Genomic DNA, 11,944 nt, shown 5'->3' with positions numbered 1-11,944 from the left:
GTAGCGTCTGAAAGATGAGATCGCTGAAGTGACCAGTGAGATTGAGAACCTGGGTTCTACAGAGGAGAGGTAAGTGAACATCATCACACAATTTCAAGTCAATTTGTTTATATAGAGTTTTTCACAATTGAGTAATTGAGTAGTATAACCAGAGAGAACACAGAAAAATCAGGACAACAAAAGTAGCAAAGATTAAACCCTATGGAAAGAGCCTGACATAGCTGGTTAGTGAGTTTGGGGTAGATGAGTTTCTTTATTCTGCTGTAAACACAAAAGAAGATATTTTATTAATTGACGGTATGCACACAGTTGACGGTACCCCCTGACTTCCACAGTATTTGCTTTCCTATTATGGAAGTTGTGGTGTTCTTTGAAGTCATCAGAATAAAGAAACTCATACAGGTTTAAAACTACATGAGGTTGAGTAAATGATGACAGGGCTTTCATTTTTGGGTGAAACAGGAATGTGTGTGTTTGTTAGTTTTTCTGGAAAACATCATGGCTCTTTGTTGCCATGAAACCTTGTTACCCGTCTGGGGCGGGGCTGTCTGATGCTGTCTGTGCGACCGGTGGGACATCTGGAGAACGCTTTCATTAATTTTGTCACTTTATTGAGTCGTGTTGTGTAGAGCTAACACACATTTTACATTTAACTTTGCAACACAATCTACTCAAACATTTAATCAGTTCACGTAATTTTTTTGGAAACCTGTAATTGAAATTAAGCCACAGAGAGAGGTTTCTTAGCTGAAAATGGTGTATTACATGTTGATGATTTACTTTGAGGGTTTTAAAGGCTAAATCCATTTAAAGTTTGGAAAGTATTAGCATGAGGAATGGCAGAAGAGGCAGAAGACGACATACGTTTGTTGTTGTTTTTTCTTTGCAGGAAGAACATGCAAAGGAACAAACAAGTGGCCATGGGTCGCAAAAAGTTCAACATGGACCCTAAAAAGGTAATTCAGTTCACGTGAGCAATTTCGTACAATGAGCGACATGAGTATTTTATGTCAGAGACTGCATGTGTGTTTGTACAGGGAATCCGATTCCTCATTGAGAATGATCTTCTGAAGAACACCAGTGAAGACATTGCTCGCTTCCTCTACAAGGGTGAAGGTCTTAACAAGACTGCCATAGGAGATTATTTAGGAGAGAGGTGAGTGTTTGTGTCTCTATCAGCCAGCTCGTATACTGACCTATGCCAGCAATTTAAAACAGCAAGCAACAGACTTTTTAACATTTCAATGAGATTTGTGGTGCCATCCAAATATTTCCTATCTTTATGATGTCTTTGCCTATGATTTTATCTCCTTGGATAACGGTTATCGTAGTATGTATGCACTTGTTGTGAGTGTCTATAAACACATCACGTGCATAAAAAGTAATTGAGTAGTGCATTTATTGACAGCAGCGGTTGACGTCACCACTTGTCCTCGAATCACATGCGTCACTGGCTCAAGAGATTAATTAGTTTCAATGTAGAAATGACAGCAACATTTATAAGGTTTCAGAGCAGTAGCCATGTCCATAACACTCATAACACACAACAGGGTCAATAATTACCACCAAAATGAAAGTCTTATTCATTCCACTTCTGGTTTGGTCAACATCTCTAAGTTCACAGCGTTAATTAAAAATAATATTGTAGTTTTGTAATGCAAATATGTTGGAACAATTATATTTTGTCTGTAAAACTGATTCAAAAGTGTAAATGATGACAGGTGTTGGACTTTGAAGAACTTAAAGTTGGTTAGTTAGGATTAAAGACAGCATTTCCAGTAAATGAATGACTAGTCTGATATGTGTCTTTGTGAATTCATGGATGTCAGTGTCATTTTCTCACTGTGATTTGTAGCAAGGTGAATGAATCATTTGGATTGCTTTGTAAATCCCATCTCCATCTGTATTACATTACACTTGTTCCTAACTCTAATCTTATTCAACACTTATTCAACACAGAAACGTTGTCTCAAACGGGGTTGGGGGGTGTGCATGTTACTCTTGAGTCTCATTGGGCAACACCTGGTGACTCTGTTCTACACAAAATATTTCTTCTCCTGGATTTCATTCCCTCCCTTTTTGTTTTGTCTTCCTTGGTTTGGGTGTGGCTGCCAGATTAGATGAGTATCTCTGAGTTATTTCTCATCTGTTAGAGAGAGATCTGTAGCGCTTTTGTTCTGTAAGTCTCCAGATCAGCAGATATTACTGTCATTTCCCATTAGAGATAACATATCACATTTAACCTCCTTTTGCTGAGGATGTCATGCTTCTGAAAATGATGCAGTGTGGAGTTACTGTACACGCACTCAATCATTGGAGCCATGACCAACTGGTTAACCCACACATGCTTTAACACTTTAAGGGGCAGGACACACCAAAACTTTTAAACGCGGCTGAAAACGCCTGGAGGACACCGAATGCCATCTGTTTTTTCAGCTGTGCGGAAGATTTCTTCAGCTGAACACTTTGGTAGCTGTGATGCTTGAGCTGTGAGCCGGTTGGTTGTTGTGATACTTGTCCTGCCCCTCCTCCACTGTGATTGGACGGCCGTGTGAGAACTGACATTGACGAGCAGAGCTTTTCACCCAAAGTTGAATCTCTTTCAACTCAAGAGTAACAGCTTTCAGCGTGGAAAAAATCCGCCAGCTTCTTTCTGTTTTAATAAAACGCTGCACTTCCATTGGAAACAATTGAAAGCATGCACCAGTTGCAGGCGTAAAAGCTTTGGTGTGCATGCCCCCTAAGGTTGGGTTCATTGCCGTTAGAACAGGGGGCAGGGGGACGCTAGATTATTTTAAATTTACGCTTCAAAGGGTTGTGTGTGTTGTATTAGCAGAGACAGCAGAGACCTAACAGGGCTCGAAATTGCAACTGTTTTGGTCGCATATGCGACCAATATTTAATCTGTCCAACCTTAAAATATATTTGGGAGCATTTGTGCGACTGCCTATTTTGTTGTGGTGTGACTTGATTTAGATTGTGTATGCTGTGTGCTGTTCCAGGTTCAGCATTCTCTCCAACATTACATAACCAATCAAATTTCACCTTTAAGTTCTTGCGTTTAATGAAGAGCGCAGATTGGCTAATATGAATGTCCATCATTCCTTGTTGCCGTGCTACGTTGGTACGCAAAGCGCAAAAATGTGAAAAAACGAACCGCGAGCACGAAGAGAATGAGGCGACTACAGCCAATGTTACTACTGTATTAATTCATAACGACGGTCTGGATTTAGATGCAACTTCACCACCGGAAAAAAAAAGGCTTAACGTTAAACATTTCGGAGAGAGGCTTAAAGATTACGAGTGGCTCCGCTAAGAAAATGACTCGATGTTACTGTGTTTACTGTAAATCCTGTGAAACGGAGGTTGCAGGTAAAACGGCGTTGGTGGCAGAATCCATACATTTTAAGCGCGAGACCTTGCTAAAACATGGCGAAAGTGCCAAAAACACAAAAATTGTGGTGACAAATGTGTTTATTATTGATGGAGACACCGACCTGTCTATCAAATAGTGTTTTATGATGTATGTGCGCATCCTGCTTGAGGGACTTCCGACAGACATCCTTGTATTCCATGTTAAGGTGGAACACGACAATGCTGATGGTATGTTTTTAAAAACATTGCCTATTTAGTAGTAATATCATCCTGGTAATGCAGTTATCAAAACCAATATATATTTGCTCTCTATATTAGGGTCACTTTTGTAATGTCACCATCAATCAGTGTTTTACCTGTTTGCTAGATTTTCTATTGTAATCATATTTGTGTTTCCTGTAATTGTTAAATTATTATTGCTGCTATATTATTTAAACAGCATTTGGGTATTATTTTAGTAATCTATGCAGCAAAAAAGACAAAATTTCAAATCTTGGCCATAGGATGTGTAAAGCCCAGTTGTGGTGTTTAATATTTAATAAAATAAATCTATTAACTTATACATTGTAGTTGTGGTGCTTCATAATTTTTGGATGAGTGCGCCTACATTTTTGCTGGTGCTCCTTACTCTTTAAAGTTGGGAGCACCAGTGCTACCAAATAAAAAAGTTAATTTTGAGCCCTGCGTAATTTAAGAGCGCTTTTCTAGTTCTCACATTTGATCTATTGAAATGAAACTGTTAATGAAACAAAATATCTCATTTTAACTGCAGTAACTTTCGTAAAAGTTTTTAAGGAAATCTAAACTCAATCTAAATCAAATAAATATGGATTAATCTTTGTTCAATCTGCTCAACCATCATCTACTATATCTGAAGTAAACAATGGCTGCTTTCAAATAAATTTAGCATTTGAATGACAGAAATACTTTATAAATTGATCGTGTCATCTTATGTATTCTGCACTTGGTTAAACATGTAATATTGTCTTCATAAAAATTAAATATTAATGACAGCAAAGCCTCTGGTGTGTTTCAGTGACATGCTTGACCTTTGAAAGGATTTGATGAGTTTCAGTTTTGAAAAGCTGTGCCACAGGTTCACGCTAAATATTTTTAAAAGATCTTCTGAATTTGCATTAAACTAGGGATGTTCATATCAGTTAATTTTCCCGACCGACAACCGTAGCTTCTGAACCGAACATTAACCATTAACTTATAAGATTTTAATATTAAATTGTCATTGAGTAGAAATACAGCTTACGGTTGTATGTGACGTAGTAAAAACAAAACATTTAATTTGAACGTGCAAACAGCAGCGACAGATCAACAACAGAACCAGGATTCATACATTATCAGATATTCACGCAACATTTATTTTAAAATAAAGTCTGAGGCACTCAGTAGGATGAAGATTAAAAAGCCTTTATTAATCCATGGCTAATTTAGTAAAATAAAAACATGCCTACGCGTTTCAGCCAACAAGGCTTTCGTCAGGGCTTGAAGTGTTTGACAAACAGCTTACTTCCTAGTTAAGATCAGTAATCAATAACAGCTGTTAAGGTAACAGATAGGAAGTCACATGATTAGACAGATTGAACAGATAGGAAGTCACATGATTAAATGAATAGTGTCACAAGAATTATTTATAATCATTAATCATCCTAGTAAATTCAATGACTACAAAAAAACTACAAATAAAATAAAGTAACAACTACAAAAAAAGTTTAAAGATAAATTACAGAAAAGGGGCAAAATCTAGTTCTCCATTTAGACCAGGGAAGCATGTGGCTTTCAATGTGTAAATTCAAAATGATTCTCTTTGCAAGAGTTTCTTAAGCCTATCACCTCCTCTAATTGAGTTTTCAATATGCTCTATGCCTATCATTTTAAGAGAGTTACAATTTCCATGGTTTGCATCTTTATAATGTACTGCCATAGGATATTGAGGATTTCCAGATCTAATTGCATATTTATGCAAGTCTTACCTTTAATTTACGCTTAGTTCTCCCGATGTAAAAGCAGCCACATGGACATTCCAATATGGAAACTACATATGGAGTATTGCAGTTAATGAACGAATTTATGTTAAATCTGCGTCCAGAAGAGATGTCAATGAAAAATTATTATATACAGTGTGTTACGACGCAAACAGTCCTCAGATTGTAGGCGATAAAACCTTCATGCGAAATCTGATGTAAACCACAGACTATCTATCTATATTTCACGGATTATACGCATTTATGGACACAAATGGTCATTGGATGTATTTTATTGGACTTTCATGGATCATTCACACATCTGAAACAGACTGGATTCGATTCGCGATCGCGTTGTATCAACACAAAAGGTAAGAAGTCACGTTATATTTTGCATGTTGTCATCTTCTGTCACAAAATACTACATTTATGATGCTAGAGCTAAAAGTTTTTTGCCAAACTAACAGAGACTACGCCCTGGCTTTTCTGACGAGGCTAACCCCCGAGCCTCTATTAACTTTACGGTCCGCATAGATATATACACGGTCCGGACCTCCCGCTAGCTTCTAGCAATTAGCACCCGGTCCACAAGCAGTATACATCCCCGCCGGGTCTTAATTTCTGTAATTTGCGAAAATAATGCGTTTGAAAATTTTTATAACGGGAATATGTTAGTATTGTCCAGGGAAAACGAGTGTCTTGTTGAGACTGCTACATCACAATTTACGCTTGAATCTTTGTGTGTCATGATGAGTTTGACACACCGAGACCGGGTCTTACCGCCCCGGCTTTCTGACGAGGCTAACCCCCGAGCCTCTTATAACTTTACCGTCCGGACCTCCCGCTAGCTTCTAGCAATTAGCATGCGGTCCACAAGCCGTATACATCCCCCGCCGGGTCTTAATTTCTGTGATTTGCGAAAATAATGCTTTTGAAAATGTTTCATAACGGGAATATGTTAGCATTGACTAGGGAAAACGAGTTTATTGTTGTGACTGCTAACGTAACATCACAATTTACTCTGGAATCATTGTGTGTCATGAGTTTCTTCTCCTGTAGTGTACTTATTAGTGATACTTTTCTGCATGATTTGTCTGTTGGCAACATAAACCGTTAATAATAATAATATATAAAATAATAACACCGTATGGTCTGTACTGCTCACGATACCACTGAGCACGCGCACGGGCACATGACGTTAGTAGTGGGGCGTAATCAAAGGAGCAGCAGCTCATAAATATGTAATGACTAGCTCAAAACGGCACAATCTGAAATGCCATGAAACAGAGGCTCCTAGAGATGGGTAACAATCTTTTCCTACAAGCTATTTCGAGCAAACAACTTTTGAAACATGCTTTATGGAACTCATATACCTATATAACTTGTGGAAAAGCAGTCATAATATGGGCACTTTAACCATGTTGTTGCAGTAATTGCAGTGTCCACACTTATAGTTGCCTTTTCTGGTAGAGAGCCATGTTTTTTGTTGTATGGGGGAAGATGACTTTTAACAAATTTATCATTTAAGGTTGGTGCTCGTCTAAAGCTAATGGTTGGAGCGTCTGGGAGAGCTTCCCTAAGAACAATATCACTTTTCAATAAATCCCAATTTCTTTCAATAATTTGTTTAATTTTGTTTGTATGATTACTCTATTGTGTCACAAAGTATACATTGTCTGATCATTGTTGATTTTTCTCTTTTGAGACTAGCAATTGTTCTCCGCATTTTGCCTTGTTGTATGCTTATAGTATAGTTATTTTTTGATAACATCTTGTTTTAAATCTCTGACACATATCTTGAGCATTTCTTTCAAATTCTTCTTCTGTATCACAGATACGTTAAGTCTTTGAAACTGGCCAAAAGGGATGTTATTTTTTAGCCATGATGGGTGGAAAATCTGCTCTAAGAATTGTATTGCGATCAGTTGTTTTTCTAAAAATAGAAGTATGTAAATCTCCATTTGCTTCTTTTGTGATTTTTAAGATCTAAGAAATTAATTTCAGATGAAGAGATGTTAAGGCTTAACTTCAAACTTCTGTTAGTGTTGTTCAAATGTGAATGGAATTGAAGCAGTTCAGTTTCTGAACCAGACCAAAACAGAATGATATCATCGATATATCTACCCCACCATATTATTTTATCAGCGAAAACATTGCAATCAGAATATACAAATCTTTCTTCCCAGGTTCCCATAAATAGATTTGAATAGTTAAGTGCAAAACATGCTTCCATTGCTGTACCCTTTTTTTGTTTAAAGAATTGATTTTGAAACAAGAAGACATTATTGTATAAAGTCCATTTTGCCAACTTAAGGATAAAGGAAGAGGGAGGCATTAGTTCTGAATGTCTCTTTTCCAAGTAATGAGAGAGCGCATCTAGCCCTTCTGTATGGTCAATATTCGTATACAGTGCTTCCACGTCCATGGTAACCAGAAGTGCGGATCCTATGTTCTGTATGTTCTTAATTTTGTTTAGTACATGTGTTGTATCTTGAATGACAGAGAGCAGTTCTGATTCAAATGGTTTAATAAAGACGTCTACAAATTGAAAGGGTTGGTTCAGTGATTGATTCATTTCCCCTTATTATTGGCCTACCCGGTGGATTCTCCAAATTCGTTTGTATTTTTGGGAGCATGTAGAATGTGGGAATTCTTGGATGGTCATTCAGCAGGAAATCATGTTCTTTTTGTGAAATCCATTTTTCATTTTTTGCATGCCGGAGTATTTCCATGAGTTCCATCTTCATTTGCTCTATTGGATTTAACTGGAAGTGTTCATAATACTCTCTATTCGCTAACTGTCTATTAGCTTCTGTGACATATTGATCTCGGCCCCACACTACTACAGCTCCTCCTTCATCAGCTCTTTTTATTATAATGTTTTCATTAGCTGACAAGTCCTTTATTGCATCACTTTCTTCTTTTGTCAGATTGGATCTCATTGTACTGTTAGATGCAAAAAGTTGATCAACTTCATATGTAAGCTTATTGTAGAATGTATTTAGAGTCTGATTAGATATATTTGGTGTAAAGGTAGACTTAGGTCTAAATGAAGTTCTTGTGTCATCTTGTTGCATATAACTTCAAGAGGCAGCTTGACTGGGAATAATATGATGCCAAACTCTCAATTGGAGATTACGATGAAACTTGGACCGATCAATTTTTGTTTGGAACTCTCTTGCTGTATTTTTGAGAGCAAATGTTAAACCTTTTGATAAAACAGAGATTTGACAGGTAGAAAGAGGGACATCTGAAATGTTAATTACTTGTTCATCTTCATCTTGCCTTTGCTTCTGGTGTACAGGCTGTAATTTCTGGGTCCTTGATGACTTGCTTCTCCCTCTTCTTGTCTTTCGCTTCGTTGTCTCTGTGATATGTAGTTTTTTTTGAGGTTTGGTGCCTAAAAAGTGAACGAGGACGACTCTTCTATCTCAGACTGATCTTTATCACTACTAGGTAGTTGAAAGGAGATAGTTCTTCTCTGTTGTGACTGGGTTTTAAAACTTCGTTTTTGTTTCCACCAGTAAACTTTGTTGTCCTTATAATCTGATAAATCTCTGTTAAATTAAAGAGCATACAAACAAGGCAAAATGCCTCCCAAGAGAACAATTCTGCCCTACAAAGGCAAAAGAACTTAACTCGCTAGAGTGTGAAACTGAGAAAAATGACTTTAACTCTTTCACCGCCAGCGTTTTTAAAAAAAAGTTGCCAGCCAGCGCCAGCGTTTTTCATGATTTTCACCAAAGTTTAATGCCTTCCAGAAAATGTTCTTCTTTAAATATATAAACATACAATATACCAAATGAAAGAACAGACCCTCTGCTTTCAAACAAAAAAAAAAAAAAACGTTTCATCCTACCTTCAGTGGTTCTTTTGTAATCAGCTTTTGAATATGGGTAGGTTTCTGCAAAAACACAACATTTTGAGCAAAAAACAGAGATAATTCAATTTTTGTGACGGACTTTTCATAGAGATCCCATTCAGAGCGATCTTTAAAACAGACACGGACATGCAGCAGCTTGCCATAGGGCAATACTTCCGGGTTTAAAAAGTTGCGGAAGGGCCACCTGGTGGATAATAGCGGTATAATAGCGGTATTGCGGAAAGACGGAAAATCTCGTCATTGGCGGGGAAGCGTTTTCTCTTAATTGACGAGATATCTCGTCAATGGCGGTGAAAGAGTTAAAGTTTAGACTTAGAGTTTAGAGTGCGTTTCAGTTGTCAGTTACTTTCTTCTTTATTTTTATTTTCTCGAAAAAACATAAAATTTACTCAAGATACTAATGCAAATAATAAAGGAGGTCTTGAATGTCCCAAAAATATCAATAAGTAATTTTTGACCAAAAACTTTTTTGACCTTTTGCCTTTGTAGGGCAGAATTGCTAGTCTCAAAAGAGAAAAATCAACAAAGATCAGACAATGTATACTTTGTGACACAATACAGTAATCAGGCAAACAAAATTAAACAAATTGTTGAAAGAAACTGGGATTTATTGAAAAGTGATAGTGTTCTTAGGGAAGCTCTCCCAGACGCTCCAACCATTAGCTTTAGATGAGCACCAACCTTAAATGATAAACTTGTTAAAAGTCATCTTCCCCCTATACAACAACAAACTTGGCTCTCTACTAGGGCTGTCACTTTTTATTCGATATTCGAATATGCATTCGAACATGACGTGAAATATCCGTATTCGAACTTTAAATAAACCATCCGGTTTTTTAAATGCCATGTGTAGCGCATTTTTTACAGTAACACCTCGTAAGGAAGGAGGCTGAGAGTGAGACCGACGACGGCAACTGTGCGCAAGAGAGGGAATCAAATGGGACCAAAATGAACCTCATGTGCATGTCAAGATAGAATTATAGTTTGTATATAAAATGACATATTGTTTATAGTGTTAAATATTATAGTAGAATAAAAAGCTTGTGTTAATACGTTCACATTATGAAATTAGCATGTATGAAGATAATTTCATCATGTTTACAACGCAATGTAAACTTTATATTAAACAACAACAGCATTTGTCTTGTAAACGGATTTGAAATGATCATGGGCTGACTTTTGCGCGTCACATTGACGACAAGTGAGATCTGCTTAAAGCGGTAAGTTTAATTTCATCTCAAGTATCAAAGGGTTTGTGCTCTCTATCATTGAAAACGGGCAAGCAAACAGCACGCGCAGGGTTAATGTACTTGTGAATGACGGCTCACAAGCGCGGGATAGGCTTTATATGTGTGCTTGTTGTCAATGACAGTTCTGGTCACAAACACGCTCAAGCGCGAGATATGTGTGCTTGTCAATGACGGGCATTAAATCCGCGGAATTCCGCGGAGTTTTCTGCCGAAATCTGCGGGCGCGAATTCCGTTCGCGTCTGCCTATATACTCCTGCTGCTATTTAAGTTTTCATGTTATTGTTTGTAATTGTTCTGAATCATTTTTTATATATATAAGTTTGTTATTCATAAGATGATAACCTGCTGTTTCAAATATTAAGTACAAAATTAATCCAGACAACCCTGTTTATGACTGTCACTGTTAATAATTTTGTGATTGAACCTCCATTACGGTGGGTTTTTGATGTGCGTGGGGGGGGGGCGGCGCCTAAATATTCGAATATATTCGGATACATTGCATGATATTCGAAATTCGAATTTGATTTTTCTCAAAAGTGACAGCCCTACTCTCTACCAGACAATGCAACTATAAGTGTGGACACTGCAATTACTGCAACAACATGGTTAATGCAATTTTTTTCATTTACATCTCTTCTGGACGCAGATTTAACATAAATTCGTTCATTCGTTCAGATTTAACTGCAATCCTCCATATGTAGTTTACAGATTGGAATGTCCATGTGGCTGCTTTTACATTGGGAGAACTAAGCGTAAATTAAAGGTAAGACTTGCGGAGCATAAATATGCAATTAGATCTGGAAATCCTCAATATCCTATGGCAGTACATTATAAAGATGCAAACCATGGAAATTGTAACTCTCTTAAAATTATAGCCCTAGAGCATATTGAAAACTCAATTAGAGGAGGTGATAGGCTTAAAGGGGCTGAATGTAAGTTATTACTTAAAAAAATCTTTAAGATAGAGTTTTCATTTGTATATTTATGAGGCAACCATAATGTAATAGAAAGAATGACACCTTGAGTGTCCTCCACGGTTGTCTCTATCAGCCTGTAGGCTCTTTTCTGTTTTAAGGAGTCGGGTCCGAATTGGCGCGAAATTCAAAATGTGACGTCATGCGCGTGCTCGTCTACCTGGGCGTTCCATATAGACGCATACGGCAGTCATTAGTAAACAGCGGCAATCGCTAGAATGTTTCAAATGGCCTATGTAGACTGAAAGAAGCGACCAACTTCCAGCACAATCCAGACACACTCGGAAACTCCTCGTAAGTTTAAAAAAATCCTTATCTAGTGCGGCCAAAATAGTGCGTGACCGGCGTCGGGGAAAAGACAAGAGTAAACATCGGATTGGCATTTGATTCTTGGAGGGAGCTCCGGTCAGCGCTGGGTATGAAAACAGACCTTGAGCAGGTTTCCTTTTTACTGCAAAGGTAAAACATAGTTACAGGGCATCTGT

General features: G+C 37.5%; 1 protein-coding gene across 2 annotated transcripts in view; it reads left to right on the top strand.

The window, feature by feature from the left end:
• Positions 1–11,944, top strand: part of cyth1a (cytohesin 1a) — a 121,963-nt gene that overhangs the window by 54,885 nt on the left and 55,134 nt on the right. For both annotated transcript variants that reach the window (XM_065275152.2, XM_065275153.2), the window contains exons 3-5: positions 5–69; positions 890–956; positions 1,038–1,156. In XM_065275152.2, the coding sequence (XP_065131224.1) occupies positions 5–69; positions 890–956; positions 1,038–1,156 (251 nt within the window). The remainder of the gene's footprint in view (positions 1–4; positions 70–889; positions 957–1,037; positions 1,157–11,944) is intronic.

This window comes from Paramisgurnus dabryanus, chromosome 3 (genome assembly GCF_030506205.2).
Source record: "Paramisgurnus dabryanus chromosome 3, PD_genome_1.1, whole genome shotgun sequence".
In the NCBI taxonomy this organism is placed as follows: domain Eukaryota; kingdom Metazoa; phylum Chordata; class Actinopteri; order Cypriniformes; family Cobitidae; genus Paramisgurnus; species Paramisgurnus dabryanus.
The sequence above is the reverse complement of the archived record's forward strand: the minus strand, read 5'-3'. Positions and strand labels throughout refer to the sequence as shown.